Source organism: Lutra lutra, chromosome 18 (genome assembly GCF_902655055.1).
Source record: "Lutra lutra chromosome 18, mLutLut1.2, whole genome shotgun sequence".
Taxonomy (NCBI): domain Eukaryota; kingdom Metazoa; phylum Chordata; class Mammalia; order Carnivora; family Mustelidae; genus Lutra; species Lutra lutra.
Window position 1 is genome coordinate 31,890,415 of NC_062295.1, and position 17,945 is coordinate 31,908,359.

The 17,945-nt window shown below is 55.3% G+C and overlaps 1 protein-coding gene across 10 annotated transcripts in view; it reads right to left on the bottom strand.

The window, feature by feature from the left end:
- Positions 1 to 17,945, bottom strand: part of CUX1 (cut like homeobox 1) — a 358,424-nt gene that overhangs the window by 79,580 nt on the left and 260,899 nt on the right. For 8 of the 10 annotated variants that reach the window (XM_047712792.1, XM_047712791.1, XM_047712794.1 and 5 more), the window contains exons 10-11: positions 13,508 to 13,612; positions 6,842 to 7,030 (exon numbers count right to left, since the gene is read on the bottom strand). In XM_047712792.1, coding sequence (XP_047568748.1) covers positions 6,842 to 7,030; positions 13,508 to 13,612 — 294 coding nt within the window. The remainder of the gene's footprint in view (positions 1 to 6,841; positions 7,031 to 13,507; positions 13,613 to 17,945) is intronic. The other 2 variants (XM_047712793.1, XM_047712787.1) reach the window with 1 other exon arrangement.

Here is a 17,945-nt window from a genome sequence, read left to right on the forward strand (position 1 = left end):
GTGAGCTCGTGGGGCACCAGTGGGGCTGGTCTCTGCAGGCCTTTCTTGCTCAGGGGCCTTCGGCTTTGGGTAGTCAGAGAGGAAGCTTCCTTCCACGTCGGTGCTCGGACTAGTGGCTTCCGACCTCCCGCAAAGGGGAAGGGAAGGAGGCAGCCTCATGTAAAACACAAAGACCCAGCCCGGCCGGGGCAAGGCTGATAATTCAGCATGTTTGCAGGCCTGGGGTGAACAAATTCCACGTCCCCAATCCAAAGCGCTCCCAGTTGCCTTTTAAGGTTCTGCTTAGCCAGCCACGGCTACGGCCACAGTTTAAGGCTGACTGAGAATGTTCTAGAGTTTGGGGAGGAGATCCCCATCTGGCCCAGCAGGCTGGCTGTTCACGCGAATCTCAACCTGATGACCGCTGAAGAATTCAGGTGTCCTGGAAACTCCACTCACCCAGCTCATCTTTTCCTATCGCCTTTGCTGGCCACTTCTTGTCTGTATGTCCATTGTGTAAAAGGGCTCTCTGTCCTAGCTCCCTTTTATGACCTCCTGCCAACCTGATGTATCATGATGGTTTCTCGTCATATCAAACGGGGGTGGGGGGGGCGGTTAGCATGCACTCATTTTCCGACCACAGATTCTCCGGAGGTGCTCTCGAAGAAGTGATGACTGTGTTCTCTCTCTCTCTCTCTGGTCGCGGGCCAGCCCTCCCGAACAAGAGACCGCTGGGTGCCGCTGGGATGCAGAGCGCCTTTCAGGCTGTGGAATTCAGATGCCGGATATGAAACGCACAGAGAACTACAGTAGGAAGGGCAGCGAGACGGGACAATCCAGAACTCTTTAGAAGCCAGCAAGGCTCCGAACCTGGAATCAGGTCTGTCGCTTATGAGCGGGACACCTTGGGGCACGATAATCAGTGTTTCATCTGTGAAATACGCAAGGGCAGCAAAGACCTCAAAGGGTTGAGGGAAGGAGCACAGGGCCAGGTCCTGGTGCAGATGTGGCACTATGGGGCCTCTGATGTGGGCTGTCACCAATGCCAAGCTTCCCAGGGAACACGGCTTTGCAGACCTATGAGGGGCCCTAATTAGAAGGTTTTAGAACTGGAGTCATGTCACTTGGTCGGATGTGACAGTTTTCACTGAGGACGGACTCGTCTGTTGAAATTTCTGCTGCCTGCCCAGGGGCAGCTTAATCAAGAAGAACCCCAAGTTGGCTTCCGTAAACCTCTGACGCTCATTTCTTGGGGCCGACAACAGGATTCAGGCCTGGCAGGGCTGTCCAACAAAGCACGTGCGGACCTGTGAGCACCGGGAGCCCATCCTCACCAACGTCTCCTGGGAGTGGCACTTCCCAGAGCCACACCCTGTCCTCTGCTTGGGTCTTTGACCAGTGACTTCTCGCTGGGTGTCTGAAAAGCCTAGTTTCAAAAAACTTTCCATCTGGACCGGGCAACAGGGGACCTGGCTGTTGTCCTCTGGGGGAAGTCTCCTCCCAGATTCTGGGAGCGCTCCTTGGCGGGGCCAGATTCGGGGCTGGGTTCTACACCCCTAATACTCTCTCACTTAACTGCCACGCTTCTGTAGAGGTGGCTGTGTGCCCACAGAAAGAAAACAACCCCCCGAGTCCCACCCTCAGATCGCACTCGGGCACGGGCCGGCCCCACCCACGGGTCCCCATGATTCCAGGAGGAACTGATGAGGCTCATGCTGGGAGGCCAAGCCGGGTGCTCTCTGGAGGCCGGGGCTCCGGAGCCCAATAGATCAGCCAAGGCCTGGCTCTGCCGCTCAGTTGCAGGGTGACCTTGAATAAGACACTGAACTTCTCTGAGCCTCAGTTTACTCGTCTATAAAATGGGGATAATGGCACCCACGGTAAGGGGGCTTTGGTGAGGATGGACAGGATAAGGCTCACTGGAGTATAGCACGCAGCAAAGCACCCTGGAGATGGGGGGCGGTTACTGTTACTGGTATCATTAGGACTTTATCCCTGGGGGTGGTACTGAGTAGGACTGTATGATTCTGGAAGGGGATCCCTGGTTCTGAATATAAGGGCTCCGTTTATGAAGTTCTCACTTCCTTACAGGCTTAGCCTGTAGGGCCTCATCCTATTCCTCTGGACAGTGGGGACAGGAAGAAAATGGGTTCTCACGGGCCAGTGGTGGGGACCTGCAGAACAAGTGCAGGCTGCCAGCGCCCCTCTGACAGGACTGTCGCAGGATCCGGTCCCATCCGTTTAGTGACACAGCGCACACTCATGGTCCTGGGAGCTCAGCAGGCACTCAACGAGAAGATTTTGAGTTGCTAGCATAATTATCCATATGCAGTTCTTAAGATGCTCTGGGGATACCAACTCACAGGACCACTGGCAGGAAGACTGATGTGGACACCTTCAGGAAGGCCTTTCTTCTGGGTGGCCTGGCAGGGGGCAGGCCAGTAATGCCTCTTTACCCCCAAACACGGTGGGCCAGGGAGGCGAGCCTGAGGCTGTGTGCAGGTGGTGAGTGACCCCGTGTCTTTACGGGGATCCCTGGGCTGAGGGGCCACCAGCAGTGAATGGGGATGTGTGACCAGGCTCCCTGGTCCTGGGGGTGGGGGGTTGGGTCAGATGCACCACCCCTTGGGTTAACGCGCCGCGTCTGAAGTCCTGGCTGAGGCTGTGTGCACCTTCATTCCCTCGCACAGGGAACCCGTCCGGTCTCCACGATTCCTTGGTGAGAGGTCAATTTAGGATCTACTGGGTTAGTACCCAGGGCCAGATTGTGGCAGGGGAGTGATGGTTATCCTGGAGGGCTCGCTGCAGGCGGGAGCAGTGTGATCTCGGATGAGGAAGGGCGATCCCCAGGAAAGCAGCCCTGTCGGAGGTCACTTCCAATTTCCCTGTGCTGTGATCCAGGTGTGACCCTGGCAGCCGACTCCTCCTCACAGAACGCTGCCATCATAGACCAGGAGGGTCCAGGCTCAACGCTCAGGCCATCGGGACACTGCCTGCAGGTGGAAACACCCAGGTCCGATGCGAGGTGACCAGGGGCACGTGTGTCTTTCCGAGAGAACAAGTCCACAAGTAATCAGCTCCTGAAAGCCCTCCTAGTGCTGCCTAGTCTACTACAGCCGCCCTGGCGGGGCCCCCTTATGACCTCCTGCTCCCCCCACAACCTTACGTGGACCTCGAGGCCTACAGCTCAGATGGAGTCCCACGGTTTCTCCAAGATTGATTCCAGGGCGCTCTTCCCTGGGCCCTCACCCCGGTGGCTGGGCAGATCGCCTCTGCTTCCTGTGCAGGGGTCACCTCTGCCCTCCTCCTCCTCCCCACGGAAGCCTGACTCCTTCCTCTCCCTGAATCTGTGCTCACACGGTCTTCGAGACTCAGCCAGCTCAAGGCTGGGGGAGGCCCGGCCCCGGACTCTCTGCTCCCAGGACTTCTGACGTTCAGGCTCGTCTGTGCGACCCAGGGTACGTCTCTCCTGCTGGGGCATGGGCGCAGTGGAGGGACGCGCACGGGCCTCCCCTGACCTCAGTGTCCTCCTCCGCGAGACCATGATCGCCATCACGGCTGCTCGAGGGGCGAGCCTGAGACGTCGATGAGACGCTCACTGAAATGAGACTGAAGGTAGCCTCATTGCGGAGAAACCCGCAGCCGGATTAGGGAGCCTGTGTATCGAAGAGCCAGCGTCCAGAAACAAAGAACTGAGACAAGCTAGAGAAGTGGTTTTCAGTTCTTCCCCTGGCCCAGCACTTGGAGGGACACCGCGTGCTCCACGGGGCTCAACAGGTGCTCAATCAGAACTGCAGGAGATGGGGGGGCAGAGAGTGGGGGAGGCATGTGGTCTGGAGACAGCCCCCCACCCCAGGTGATTCTAACACCCCCCCCCACCCCCATGGGGAAGTACTCATCTTTAGAAAATAGTTTCTCCCAAGGGGAGATTGGCATTCTTTTAGCTACTAGCTTTCCTTATAAATAGCCATTTTTCACTAAAGCTATCGGTAGCGTGATCTTCTGTGCTTTAGCGAGTCAAATGCAGGTGACTGCCTAATTAGACTGTGTCTGTCCTGAGCTGCTCCAACAGAAGACCACAGAACAGAGTCATCAAAAATAGCGGTCCTGTAATGGCAGCGGGATATTTCCTTAATCACAAACACAGAATTAGCCCGCACAAGCAGCGATGTGCTCGAGGACTTGTCAGTTTCGGCAGGTAGAAACCTCTCCTGCTTCCGAGTCTGTTTCCACGTCTGTGAAGATGGGTGGGGCACCGCTGTGCGTGGACAGCGAGGCGTATAGGGTGAACTTGGCTTGAGAAAGCAGAACACGGAGAAAGAGAGACGGGCAGACATCCAACTGTTGATTCACCCTCCCGGAATTACCGATTGATCGTCTGAATGAGGAAACGGTTGTTGCAAGAGATGGAGACTTTTGAGGTGCTAGAGAAAGCAAACCCACGGGTCCCCAAATATATTCCATTTCAGTGTATGCCACCGAGAAAACCCCGACAAGCTCAAGAGCAGAGACGCTGCCCTGTGAGATCAAGCCCCCGAGCGCCATTGGCATTCACGGCAAAACCATGCCCCCTGACGCCCTAAAGAGGAGTGGGGCTGTCAGCCGAAGCATCCCCAGCCAGTAATCCCGCTTCGAGCCCCGCACCATGTGTCCCAGCATCTCCGGCTGCCGGGCCAGAGACCCCCTCACCCCCTCTCCCGTCGCAAAAGCATCAGGTTGCCAATTTGGTGGGCCTCGTTCAGAACACATTTTTCCTAATAACCGTATTGCTGTTTAGTTTAGATTTGAGACTATAAATTACACACATTAGAAAAAAAAAAAAAGGAAAAGCCCCGGGAAGATATCTCATTCAATTAACCTTCCTCCTTCGGGTGAGGGAGGTAGATGAGCTTGTCTGGGGGAGGCTAATGCCTTTTGTGCGAGGGTTTGGTATTGGGGAGAGCTTCATTCCTGGTGACAAGGGGTTAAGATAATTAGAATCAGAGAAGTCTTGTTACTAGAGGATATGTTTTGATTATTAGATCAGATGAAGATAAGGGAGCGATAATTTTGGAAGAAGTATTGCCAAATTGTTTCATTAACTGCACCGTATTAAAGAATTCCCCCAAGATATGGATAAAGAACATTAATTTGTGAAACTGCGTTTCATTTTTTGTGTGTGTGAAGGCAAACATTAAAGCCTTAACTGATTTAGAAGAAATTGCTCCGTAATAAAAAATGTAAGGTCTATAGCCTCCTTCTCCTAGTCAAACGCAGGATGTTATCTTGAGTCATACCCCTTAACTATAACAAAGCAGCGAAAGGCAAATTATCTAATAATAATGTCACGGCTGGGGTCAGAAATGGCTGTAACACTAGAAAATTAGATTTAATCTAGAAATAAAAAATGAACGCTGGCACTCATTGGGCAGGCTGATGGGAGAGTAAGAACCATGGAAGAAATAAATGCTTTGGTCGATAACGAATGTGTCAATCCTCTCCCCACATCAGCAGGAGTGGCTCCTCAGAGAGGCCCAGGCACCTGGCAGCTAGCTTCTTGGACGGCAGACGACAAGCACCCCGAAGAGGCCAGGAGGAAACCAGGAGGGAGAGCAGTGGGTGCCCCAGGTCAGGGAGGTCAGACTGGCAAGCTGCCCACCAGCTGGTAGCTCGGCTTGAGGTCAGAAACACGGTTGTGCCTTGGGAAGGGAAATCTCGGTTTTTCAAAAAAATTAAAACGGGCCTAACTACACTCTGGAATTCCTTTACATAAGACAAAGTTTTCCTGACATTTTCACAGCTGATCTTGATGCACCGTATTTAGTACATGAAGACCGTGCTTGGCCATCATTCGCACTCCACGAACAGATGCTGGGCGGGCACTGCGCAGGCTGGGGAGGGATGGCAGAGTGGGGGCCTGTGTCGCCCGGGGGCCGGGCCCACACCCTTGCTGGCCCCGTCACTTATCATCAGATAGGACACCTCTGAGGAGGCCCTTCTGGCCCAGACACGCCACAAGTCTAGGGTGCGAGGATTTTCCTCGTATTGTGCTAACTGTAACAGGTTGAAAATATCTCCAATCAAGTATAATTATTTTTTAAAATATACTGAAAGGCTGGCAGAGCTGGACGAAAGGCATGTCTGTGCAGACGGCCTGCGACCTTGACAACGAATTCAATCCCACACAAGCAGGTGCACAAAATGTCCTTCTTCGGGAGGCCAGGTGGGAAAGCAGCACTGTGGGTGGGCCCTGAGGACGGGGCCTTCCACCAAGCACTGCCTGCGAGGGACGGCCTGTCAAGGGCAGTGCCATCCTGGCAAGAGCCGGTAGAAGGGTTCAAACTCACTCTCCCTGCCTTGGGCTGCGGACTCTGCTTCTAGCTCCCTCACGGAGGTTCAAGGTTGTCCTCCTTGCAGTCAGTTCCAGACAAGATGCTCTCCGGAAGGGAGCTCTGCTAGCCCGTGTGCCTGTGCCTCCGAGAGATGTGTTCAGGGGAACCTCATGCCTCCTTCTGTTCCCAATGCTCTTACCGGAAGGAGAAACTCTCGCCGATGGTTGGAGCTCAGGCTGGCAAACCCTGAGCCGTCGCGCCTGCTTTTAAGGTGAGGACGGATTCTGACCGTGACCGGGGCAGACCACTAACGTGAAAGATACTTGTGCAACGGCCAAGGCGGGGCTGACAAGGTGGCCTTGGAACGAAGGCCTCTTGCTGCAGTAAAGACACCCAGCATGTGTCCCCGACCGTGAGGACCGAATCGGCCCCCCGGGCCGCTTCGCCCTGGGCTCCCTCCGGGGTCGCATGAGGAGGAAGGCAAGAGGCAGGGTGTGCGCGCGCGCGTGCGTCCGGCCCTCCCTCGGCCCTGGCCCGCACGGCGCCCTTACTTTGAGGGTGCTGTTCTTGGCGCTCAGCTGCTGCTCGAGCTGGGAGATCTGGCTGGCTGAGTTCTCCCGCAGCTTCGTGAGGCTGGCCTGGAGCCGCTGCACGTCCTCCACCAGCTGCGCGATCTCCCGCTCTTTAGCCGCCAACTCAACTTCCAGGCTGGAGCGGGTCAGCACCTCTATGGCCTGCTCCTGCGGGGGAGAAAGGAAATGACCAAACTGTCCTGGCTTCAAACGGGGCTTGGAGCGATGGCGACAGAGGCAAGAAAGTGCGCGTGGAGTGACAGGGACGGCGCACCTGCCGTGAGATGTTACCTCCTGCCTCCGCTGGGACGGACGTGCCAACGCCCTCCCTGCCCACCTTCCCGTCTGCATGGTGAACGCGCCTGGATTTGGTCACCGGACGAGTATTTACTGGGTGCGCACCAGGAACCGGGGACACTCTGTGAGCACAGGGAGAACAGTCCCCATCGTCCCAGGGCATCCTGTCAGTGCGTGGGGCCGGGTGTCTGAGATGCCAAAGCCTGTTGGGCCCCAACTGTGCCACCCCGAAACTGAAGCGGGGGTGGGGCATGGGGACAGACTTGGGGGAGGCAGTGGGGAGGGTCCTTGTTGAGATGGGGATACCTGAGCCACCACCTGAAGGTGACAGGGTCTTTCTGCGTGCTGGGGGTGCCAATAGGGCAGGCTCCGAGGGGGCCCCCTGGTAGAGAGGGGTCCCCTTTCTGCCCCAAGATGTAATGCAGTGTCCTCTTGGCTCGCTACTGTGCTATCCAGAGGCTGGGGTGCTATTTGACCAACTGATTTCTAGTTAGCATTTTAAAGAAGAGCTGAAAGATGTGGAAGGGTGCATTTAGCATTTCTTTGCTTAGGAACGCTGATAACTGACGTTGTTAAAACCTTGCTGCCATCCACCGCTCCCTGACCCCCGCCCCAATTTGCTCATTTTGGAAACTATACAGAATAGGAAAAAGGTATTAAAAAAGCAACAGAAGAAAAAGTCAATTCTACTTCCCAAGGACTAAACCTGTCCTTTTTTCAAGTCTGGAAGCTTTCCTGGTGGGTGGCCGTACTTTTTCTGGGCATGGCCAGGGGACAGGGATGGAAAGACAGGACACACTGGTCTCTGTGACAGCAGGGACCTGGGAGCAGCTCAGACTACAGCATGGGGTGTCATCCTCGCTGTTGTGCCCCCGCACTGAAGTGCCCCAGTTCATGTTTTGCTCTTGCCTATGCTGGCAGGTTTGGCGCCGCCCCGCCAGGCAAGATGTGCTTGTCCCAGGGTTATCAAGGTGGGGGACAGCCAGTCGTCAGGGAAGCAGTTTTTCACATCTCCCCGCCGGGAAATTAAGGACCCAATCATTTAAGAATGTAAAGCTCTGTGTGCAAAGGAATGGCCCCTTTCTGTTCCTTTAGTTTGTACTCTCTTGGAAAGTAAGGCCTTCATTCCCCCCGAGTCCTGGCAGACACGCACATGGCCCCGGCGAGCACCTTTCCGCCAGCTTCTTTAAAAGGCACGTGCTGTCCTGATCAATTCTGTTCAGAGTGTGCTCCCTGGGCTGGCACCAACCCAGGAAAATGCTGCCGGTACACGGGGAGACAAGCCCGGAAAGGGAAACTGAGTGTTTAGAAACTTCCCTAGCAACTCAACGTTACTGTGATGCGCTGACTGCCTTCTGTAAAATGACCAGTGTGCAACAGCTGGGGAATTAACAACAAAACCAAACCCACCCTTGACCTCTGAGCGTGTGGGAAGCCCCGCCCCCCGCAACATTGGCTGGGACCCAGGTCAGGAGCCATGGGGACCTGAGACTGGTCCTCCTGCCTGTGCCAGGGGTTAGCGCCCAAGACAGTGAGAGAAGCACGTGGAAGCGAGCGAGCCGTGAGGAGGAGGGAAGGGGGCAGAAAGGCTGGAGGACTTTGTTAAAAGAAGAGGGGCTCCATGTCGGGGTGGGAGCACTATGGAGGCACGGAGATTGCAAAGAGCAGGGACCGGGCAGGAGGGGGCGTCACCCATGCTGAGGACAGCTCGGAAAGGGGCGAGCCCCTCGCCACCTGATGGTGACCGTTGAGGAGAGCAGCCGGGGTGCCCACACTTGTGGCAGCGGGCCTGGGGGAGCAGGGAGGGGATGCAATGAGGAGGGATATCAGGGAGGTTGGTTTCATGGGGTGCAAAGATTGACCCTCATTGTCTCATTTTAACTTATTTATCAATTTTCCAACCTGAGGGATGCCAGCCATGATGATGGTTTCAAGTGCTCTCCGGGAGAGTCTGCACCACGAGCCCAAATGGGGCTCTGGGGCTTTATTTTCTTAGTTTTAATTAATTAATTAATTAATTAATTTTTAAAAGATTTTATTTATTTACTTCAGAGAGAGAGAGAGAGTGTGAAAGTGAGAGCATGAGAGGGGGAGAGGGTCAAAGGGAGAAGCAGACTCCCCGCTGAGCAGGGAGCCCGATGCGGGACTTGATCCTGAGACTCCAAGATCATGACCTGATCTGAAGGCAGTCGCTTAGCTGACTGAGCCACCCAGGCGCCCAATTTTTTTTTATCTTTTTTTAAAAGATTTTATTTATTTGACAGAGACACAGTGAGAGCGGAACACAAGCAGGGGGAGTGGGAGAGGGAGAAGCAGGCTTCCCAGAGCAGGGAGCCTGATATGGGGCTCAATCCCAGGACCCCAGGTCATGACCTGAGTCGAAGGCAGAGGCTTAGCCACTGAGCCACCCAAACTCCCCAAATCTGGGGGGTTTAAATGGGGAAGTGCAAGTTGAGTATCCCAGGGGTAAGTGGTTCGAATGGTATGTGTAGAAACAGCAGCCAGCAATGCTGAGCCTGGAGTCAGGACGGGAACCAGAGGGCCATCTGCTCAACTCCAGGGCCCAAAACTGGCCTGGCCCCATTCTGCCCGTGCGACCTTGGGCACGTCAACAGAGTCTCAGGCATCTAGGCCGGATTCCTCATTCATAACATAGCCAAAGTCATTTGTGTCTTACATAAGCTCCAAGAGATGAGATCATCCACCCAAAAGTAGTAAGACCTTGGAAATGAGACAGAGAAGGTCATTCTACTCGAAGCCCAAACGGGCTCACTTCCTGGCTGTCCCATCACGAGGACACGCGGGAGATAAGAACTAGACAAGGGCCCAGGAGGTGATGAAGGGGTAGGGGGTGGCGGGGGCGGAGGTGGGTCTCAGCCCCTGGGCACAAGCTAGAAAGAAAGTTGTGTGATGCAGTGAACACGGGCTGAGAGGAGGGGTGCCCTGCACAACTGTGGGGAGGTCAGTGTCAGGCACTGGAGATGCTCTTGTGATCACTGCCAGGAAGTGAAATGTACACGATTCAAAGAGGGTCAGGACCGCGGGCTCCCGTGTGTCTCTCTGGGCCTCAATTCAGCTGTACCTGAAGCACCCCAGGGCTTTAGAAAATACATGGGTTCTGGGCTCTCCCCTGGAGCCTGAGGCTCAGCATCAGGACTCTGGCTGGGATGAGCCTCTGAAGGAAGGAACAGAACTAACTCCCCCCGGTGGGCACCAGAACCAAGTCCCCAGAGTCTGTCCCAGCAGGGATATCCCCATGGCTCCAGGCTTCCACAGCCTGTAGGGGGTCCTATGTGCTTCATGGGTGCCAGGTCTCGGGGGTGGGGGCTGCGATGGCTCAGCGGCCAGGAGAGGATGTGGGAAAAATGTCTGTGGAGTCTGAAAACATGGTAAAAAGAAAAGGCAGGCCTTAAGATGATGAGAGTCCAAAGGGAAAAATGAATGTAAAAGCAGAAGTTACTGATGTAGGACTTCACTGAACTTTGTCCCCCTGAGCCCTGTTCACCTGACTCGCTCCCAAGCTGAGCGCGTCTGAGCCCCCCAGCAGAGACCGGCATGCCCGGGCCGAAATGAGCTACATAACGATCTCTTTTACCCTGCAGCCATTTCCATATCAAATATGGATGAGACACAAGAGCCCTACTTGAGACGGGAAAAAAAACCCAACATGACATGATGGTGCGCCTAGGACCCCAGACTCAGAGAGAGAGATGCCCGGCTCTCGGCTAACACCTGACTTACACTTACCCCGGGTGGGGAAAGGGGAGGGCATGGGGACGTCATTTTCACTTTCTTACTGACCCTCTGTGTTTCTGCCAACACCAAGTGGCCGGACAGGCTGATTCCATCTGGAGGATTCACCTGGTAGAGTTGCCGGACACCCAGGCGTGTTTCCTAATATTCTGGTTTGTTTCGGTTGAAGGGGCGGCCTGCCATAAGTACCTGACGAAGGACCTGCTTACGTCCTGTCTCACTGACCGCACACGAAGGCGAGCAGCTCGACGGAGGGGGAGAGGAGTGCGTCATGGAGGACAACTTAGGCTCAAACTCCAGCTTGATCATGGTCGAGCGGTGTGACCTCGGGTAAATGACTCAACTTCTCTGAGCCTGTTTGTCACACGAGGCTAACAAAGCCCACCTCTAACAACCGTGTTGTCTCAAGACATAAATGAGACAACCAGATCAAGCCCCAGCGTGGCCCCACCGCAGAGCAAGAGCCCACCGCGAGGCAGCTCGCCTTGCACGACCGGTGAGTCCGTCCAGACACCCAACGGATCGGCTTCGGCTTTTGCTCCATCTATGGCCTCCACTGTTTCCCTGCTGTGTCCTGCCAGCCAAGCCCAATAGACATTTTCCCGCTGGCCTCGTTTGCTGTGTTTGCTCCCCGGCTGGCTGGAGCTCGAGCTGGAGCTATTGGGAGTGCAGGCCTCGGTCGGGGCGTGGGGAGGCCTGGCAGGGCCGCTCTCGGACGACTGAACCCGAGCCACGTAAACACGGCACTTAGCCCGTGATGAAGTGTTTAAGCGCCTCGAGGACCCACAACTTACTCTACCTGTAAAAACATTCACTTCCTTCTGAGATGCTCTGGTTGCTGCCGTCTCGGATGGTGCCAGAAATCCTTTCAATCAGAAACATTTAGCTCGGGAGCCCCAAGCAGACACACGAGGATGGACGGCTTTCTCTCAGGAAGCCCAGGCGACCAGAGAGGCCGGGAGAGCAGCCGGACCAACTCCTTCCTCGAGGGTTTCCTCCTGCCCTGGCCATGGTACCGGGTCCCGTGCAGGCACGTGTGGGTGAAGGGGCAGTGACAGAGCCAAGGAGACGTTTCAGGTAAAATGAATATCGGAGTCCACGAAGTTGTGATGGCTCCTTAAATGGAAATCTTTTCTCTGTACTTGAACCCCTTAAATCATGTTCTCTGGAATGTTAATTGACTAATTATTTTTAAAATGGAATGTCAACTTAAGGAAAGGAAATGAAAAATCTGTTCTTAAAAAGGGGTCCTCACACTAAAACTCTGCTTCAGATTCACTCCCGGGGAATCATTTTAAGAAGTCCTGCTCGAGTCCTGGCTTGGCCACTGGGGCCGAGCCTTCTGGGCCCACAGGTTTACATTCTGGAACTTTCGCTTTGTCATGTAGGTGAAGAAAGGAAATGCCTGCCTCACGGGTTATGTGGAAGAGTGGATGTCTAAGCGATGTGTGAGCAGGTCTCCCGGTGAGACTGTGCCCTCTCTGGAAGGGCCTGCCCCCCCACTTGCTCTTCCACTGTCCACACAGCAGGCCTCTCCTAAAGGAAAGGACACCCACAAGCACAACTCACCCACCACAGGCCTCCGGAGCAGGAGGGCCCTGGGAGCCACTCACTCCTGTTCTGTTCACAGGAAACCGAGGCCGCCCAAGTTTGGCTACCTGAGGTCTGTCAGCAAACAGGGCATGAGCTGAGCTTTGAACCCGGGGTTCCTGGATCAGAGATGGTGAGGCCAACTGCAATGAGTCAGTGCTGAGGTTCTGAATGACTCCGATTTTAGGTCAGGCCTTGCTCTAAGCGCTTTGCTTATAAGGATTTCCAAAACTCTTACAACACACATGATGAAACCCAGGCCTGGGGAAACTCAGGCTACTTCTCGCAAGTCATGCAGTGCTGGGGTCTGACCCCAGGGGCCTGGCTCTGACATCCAGGTCTTAACACCACGCTGCTCCCTATCACCGCTTGGCGCTCAAGGCAGGAGCCTGGAATCTGAGAGTCAAGGCTGCCTCGTTCGAGCTGGAAAGTTTCCGTCTAAGAGCAATTTGTATTCATCTCAGGAAAGGGAATAAGATGTGTGCCTCACTCCTTCCGAATGCTGGGACTTGGACGGAGTCTGCTACTACGTGCGCTTGGAGCCCACGATCACTTTATTCCCTCTCTGGCCTGCCCTGCTCGTCTGCAACTGTTTTCTCAGGCCGGAAGGACACACTAAGGGCGAGACCCAACCTCCCAATTTCCCGGTGTAATTCTGGCAAGGCCCCTGCCTCACACACCCAGCCTCTGGCAGCGGCTGTCTCCGAACAGGCCTAGCCAGGAAGGCCCTCTCTTTGGTGAGGGAATCCCTCGCCTCGGCCTCCAACTTGGCCTTCATGTCGGGTGCGTGACACGCTGACCACTGAGCTCGAAGCCCCACCAGCAAAGCTCTTCCTCTGACCCGTACGCATCCCATCCCCAGAACGCCCAAAGCATTCCCGTCCAACACAGCAGCGCTGGGTAGAATATTTTCCTGAGAAGGCCCAGGGAGAAGCAAGCAAACAGCTGGAACCCAGAGGGGTGGAGGCGCGGCGGCCAGAGTCCCCGCGGGGCCGGGCTACCCACCACGTCCGGCGCCTTCTGGATCTGCGAGGCCAGCTGGAGAGAGTGGTTGGCCGACGAGAGCTGCTCCCTCAAAGTCTCCGCCTCTCTCTGGGCCACCTCTGCCCTCTGAAGGAAATGAAAAGTGTGAGAAGAGAAAGTACATTCAGTTTAACAACTGACAATTATTACAAGAACATTCATCAATTCATGCCTGACTGACTGTAATTGATTTTCCTAAACACTCAACCTAATAAATGCGAGAAAAAAACATAGAATGTGATGGATTTTTATTTTAAACAGTACAAGGAAGAAATAATTGAGCGATTATGACAGTAATTTAACGCTAGGAGCAAGGAATCCCCTGCTGATACTAATGCTCCGGCCCACTGAATTTCCCAGACTGAATAAATACGAGTGGAAATAGAGTCTTTTGATTCAATTTCTTTCTATTCTCATAGACCAAGAAGATTTTATTGCAGGATTACTCCTGGGAGTAATTCTCACGGGTAAACAGTGAATTAAAGACACTTTGGCCATTCTCTTCCTGAAGACGCGCACAATGTTGTGGTTGTTTCCCATCAGCAAGTATTTCCATGAACGTATGGGGTGGAAAGGCCGCCTCATCTGCGAGGGCTGGGCTTAGTTCAGCACGTTTAACCCTTCACCAGACAGCGTTTTCCGACGCGGACGCGGGCATGTGTAGCCAGCCCGGCCGACCTAGGGGCCTGAGCCGGGAGCGTGGCCGGGCCCGCTGGGGGCGAGGGGGTGCGGAGCCCACCGCAGGAAGGGGGCCGAGGAGAAAAGGGGGGCAGCTTCCGCCACCGGCACTGTTGTTCCCAGACGAGAAAACCAATGCAATTGATGGCAGTGCAGGATTTCCCACAGGACGGGGAGACGGGGACATGCCAGTGCCCATGGCTGAGAGGGCATCGTGGTGCTGTGGACTGAGCAGCGGGGGCAAGTGACCTGTGCCCATCAAGCTTCTTCCGTCCCCCCCCCCCCGGAATGGGGATGCAGTCACTTGGTCAGCTTCTCAGAGACCCGCGGTGATCAGGGTCCACGGGAGCGCACAGGACTTATTTACGACCAGGCTCGTCCTGCTTTTACAGTTATGACGGAGATGAAACTCGGGGGCGGGGGCGGGGGGCGATGGTAGCACTGGGTGTGCGGACCAGAAGTCACATGCTGCTCTACCCACTGGGCTCACACTGTGCAGCTCCGGAGAAAAGAAGAACGAGGAGGGCCTGGCTGAGCAGGGCTAGGTCGTGTGTCTTCCTTTTTTTTTTTTTTTTTTTTTTTTTTAAAGATTTTCTTTATTTGACAGAGAGAGCACAAGCAGGGGGAGTGGGAGAGGGAGAGGTAGATTTCCCTGCTGAGCAGGGAGCCTGATGCGGGGCTTGATCCCCGGACCCTGAGATCATGACCTGAGCCGAAAGCAGACTCTCAACTGACTGAGCCACTAGGCACCCCGTGCCGTGTGTCTTACTTCGCATTGTGACAGTGTGTGTGGGCTAATTGCTAATAAAGGACCGGAGAGGACAAACTGGAAGTGAGCCGACACAGGTCCTTCTAGATCGATCTAGCTGGCTGAGGAACGGGTTTGGCAGCCTTCAGCGGTTCGGCTGCAAGGCTGTTCTGCGAGTCTATCTCTGCAAGCCAGTAAATTAGGATATTTCTTTTTTTTTTTTTTTTTAAGATTTTATTTATTTATTTGACAGACAGAGATCACAAGTAGGCAGAGAGGCAGGCAGAGAGAGAGGAAGGGAAGCAGGCTCCCTGCTGAGCAGAGAGCCCAATGCGGGACTCGATCCCAGGACCCTGAGATCATGACCTGAGCCGAAGGCAGCGGCTTAACCCACTGAGCCACCCAGGCGCCCAAATTAGGATATTTCTAACAGCGGTTACTTCTGCCCTGGGCACTGCTGGTGGCCGTCCACCCTGCTTCCCCAGGGGCGCTTGGAACTTCGCTCCGTCTAATTCACATGGTGCCTGGCCAGGCCTGTCCATGCTCACATGGCTGCCTCCCACCCTCCGCTCCAAAACCAATCTGGAACGGCCCCCCTGGCAAGGTGGCAAGGCGACCAGCGCGGCGACGGGGGCAGGGGTGATTCCCATTCCAAGGTTTTCTGATAATCGTGTCATTATTACTGAAAAGTTTACTCTTCTCTTTCTAGTTGGCTAAGCCGTTGGGCATAAAACCTCCAGAGCTCTGCCAGGAATGAGGTGTATTTGACATATTTCTCGCCTCTTGGACGGGGAAGAAGATTTCTTAGCCTGGTGGAGAAGCTGTTTCAGCGGCAGCCAATGAGGCCATGCGGCCACCCTGCCCTGCCTGGCGATGCTGGCTTGGCGCGGTTCCAGAAACACCGGAGCGCGGGCAGGCCCAGGCAAGGGCTACATGGCAAGACTCTCATACGGGCATTTTGCTGTGTGGCGCCCAGCTCAGGGGACACAGGATCCAGCTGTTGAGGATTTTCTCCTCGGCTGGCAGGACTTCTCTGGAACTTCGGCACTTGACTCAGTTTCCAAGTTCACGTTGGGAGTCACTCTGCGGCCTATCCATGGTGGTCGTGGCCTTCTACCACATTGGGCTTGACCTGGTGACTTCGGTACAACTTTTTGATTGGTTAGGATCTGTGCGACTTGCTTAGGGTTTATGCCCGAGGATATAAAAAATAAAAGCACATGATGGGGCGCCTGGCGGGCTCAGTGGGTTAAGTCTCTGCCTTTGGCTTGGGTTGTGATCTCGGGGTCCTGGGATCGAGCCCCGAACTGGGCTCTCTGCTCAGCGGGGAGCCTGCTTCTCCCGCCCCCTGCCTGCCTCTCTGCCTACTTGTGATCTCTGTCAAATAAATAAATAAAATCTTTAAAAAAAATTAAATAAAAGCACACGAAAGAAAAGGAGTTGAGGTCATCTGTGCGGCCGAACAGGCACAGAGAGGATCAAGACTAAAAGTGGGCTGAAGGGCCGGGAGCAGCCGCCGGTAGGCAGCTGGGGGGGGATTAGTTCCTACGGTTGCAAATTTAGTCTCATCGTTGGCAGCTGAGGCAGGAAAAAAAGAAGGGGTGCTGTGCTGAGTCCGCCCCGTGCTGTCACTCGTGCGCAGAGGGCCTCCCGGCTTCCTGGGGACCACAGTCCCACCAGACGGAGTTGTGTTTCGAAGAACAGGCATCAGTGACGGCAGGCGGGAGGCTCTGGTGTTTTCTGACCAGGAATGCCAGGAGACAGCCATCTCCTTGTTTCCTCGGGGTGGGCTCCCTCGCCCCTCCCTGCCCCTCGCTGAGGCCAAGCCTGGGAGGCCTGAGGCCAGGGCTCTGGCTGGCGGCTGGCGCTGCCCCAGGGCTGCTGCTGACTTTCTGTACTTCCCTGGGAAGCCGGAGTCGGTGCTGGCAGCCCGGGGAAAAGTGAAGCAGGAGGGCACCCAACGAGCGGGGACACTGCCTGCCTCTGGCGGGAGCCCTGACCAGAAGCACAGATGCAGCCCAGCTGCCACGTGAGGCCTCATGGGCCTACTGAGGCCCAAGGAGGTAACAGGAGCCCAGGGCCTGACAGCGCCCACCACATGGGGAAAGGTGTCCAGTCATCTGGGCTATTAAGGCCCCTGCCAGGCACTGCCTCGGGTGGTCATTGCTGCTTCCTCATGTCAAGATGAAAGACTTTTTCGGGAAAGATGACCAGAGACCATGGCTGGGCTCCAGAAGCTGGCGGGCGGGCGGGAAGCAGCCAGCAGCACTTTGATCTACGAAGTCCTCCGTCAGTCAAGCTCCGAAAAGCAGTGCTGAGTCCCACGCGTGTGACACTGGCTGGCCCAAGGCACAGTTTTGTTATCTCGGGAAGGAGAGCCTGAACCGTGGGTCCAGAGGGGGTGTCCTCATCTTAAAACGAGGCCCAAGGGGACCTCCCGGCCTCCACCTGCCTCCTCAGGGCCCCCCAAGGGCTCCAGGAAGGGCAGGAAGGAATCTTTCCCTCAACTCAGCCCCTGAAGGAGAACACATGAGAAGGCCGACATAGGACGCTGACAGCTATTTCCAGACCTTAAAGTCTGAAAAATCTGATTCATAAAATATGGAGGAGGCACGGCGGGGTGGGCCAGAGAGCGCAGGCAAAGGCACGAGCCTTGGGCAGCTGCAGCTGGTGGGGCGGGCGAAGGCCCGGGGGAAGGCCGGTGAGGCCAGTCACAGCCTGGCATGAGGCGCAGGGCCCGGGCCCACGGAGGGGTCTGTGGTCAGGCATTGTCTAGGGAGGCGTATTTTCCATCTCCCCAGAATCAGGCTTGAGACCTGATGGAATCCAGGCTCTTCCCTGTTTACCCACTGGTTTTAAATGGTGGGGGTGGGTATCTAATCCCGGCTTCTGCCCAGCTTGGCCCTGGTCTTTGTGTCTTGTCCCCTTCTGTATGTGTGGCCATGAGAGCCCAGGCCGGAGGCCACCAGCGATGAGTGAGCCCCTCCAGGGACC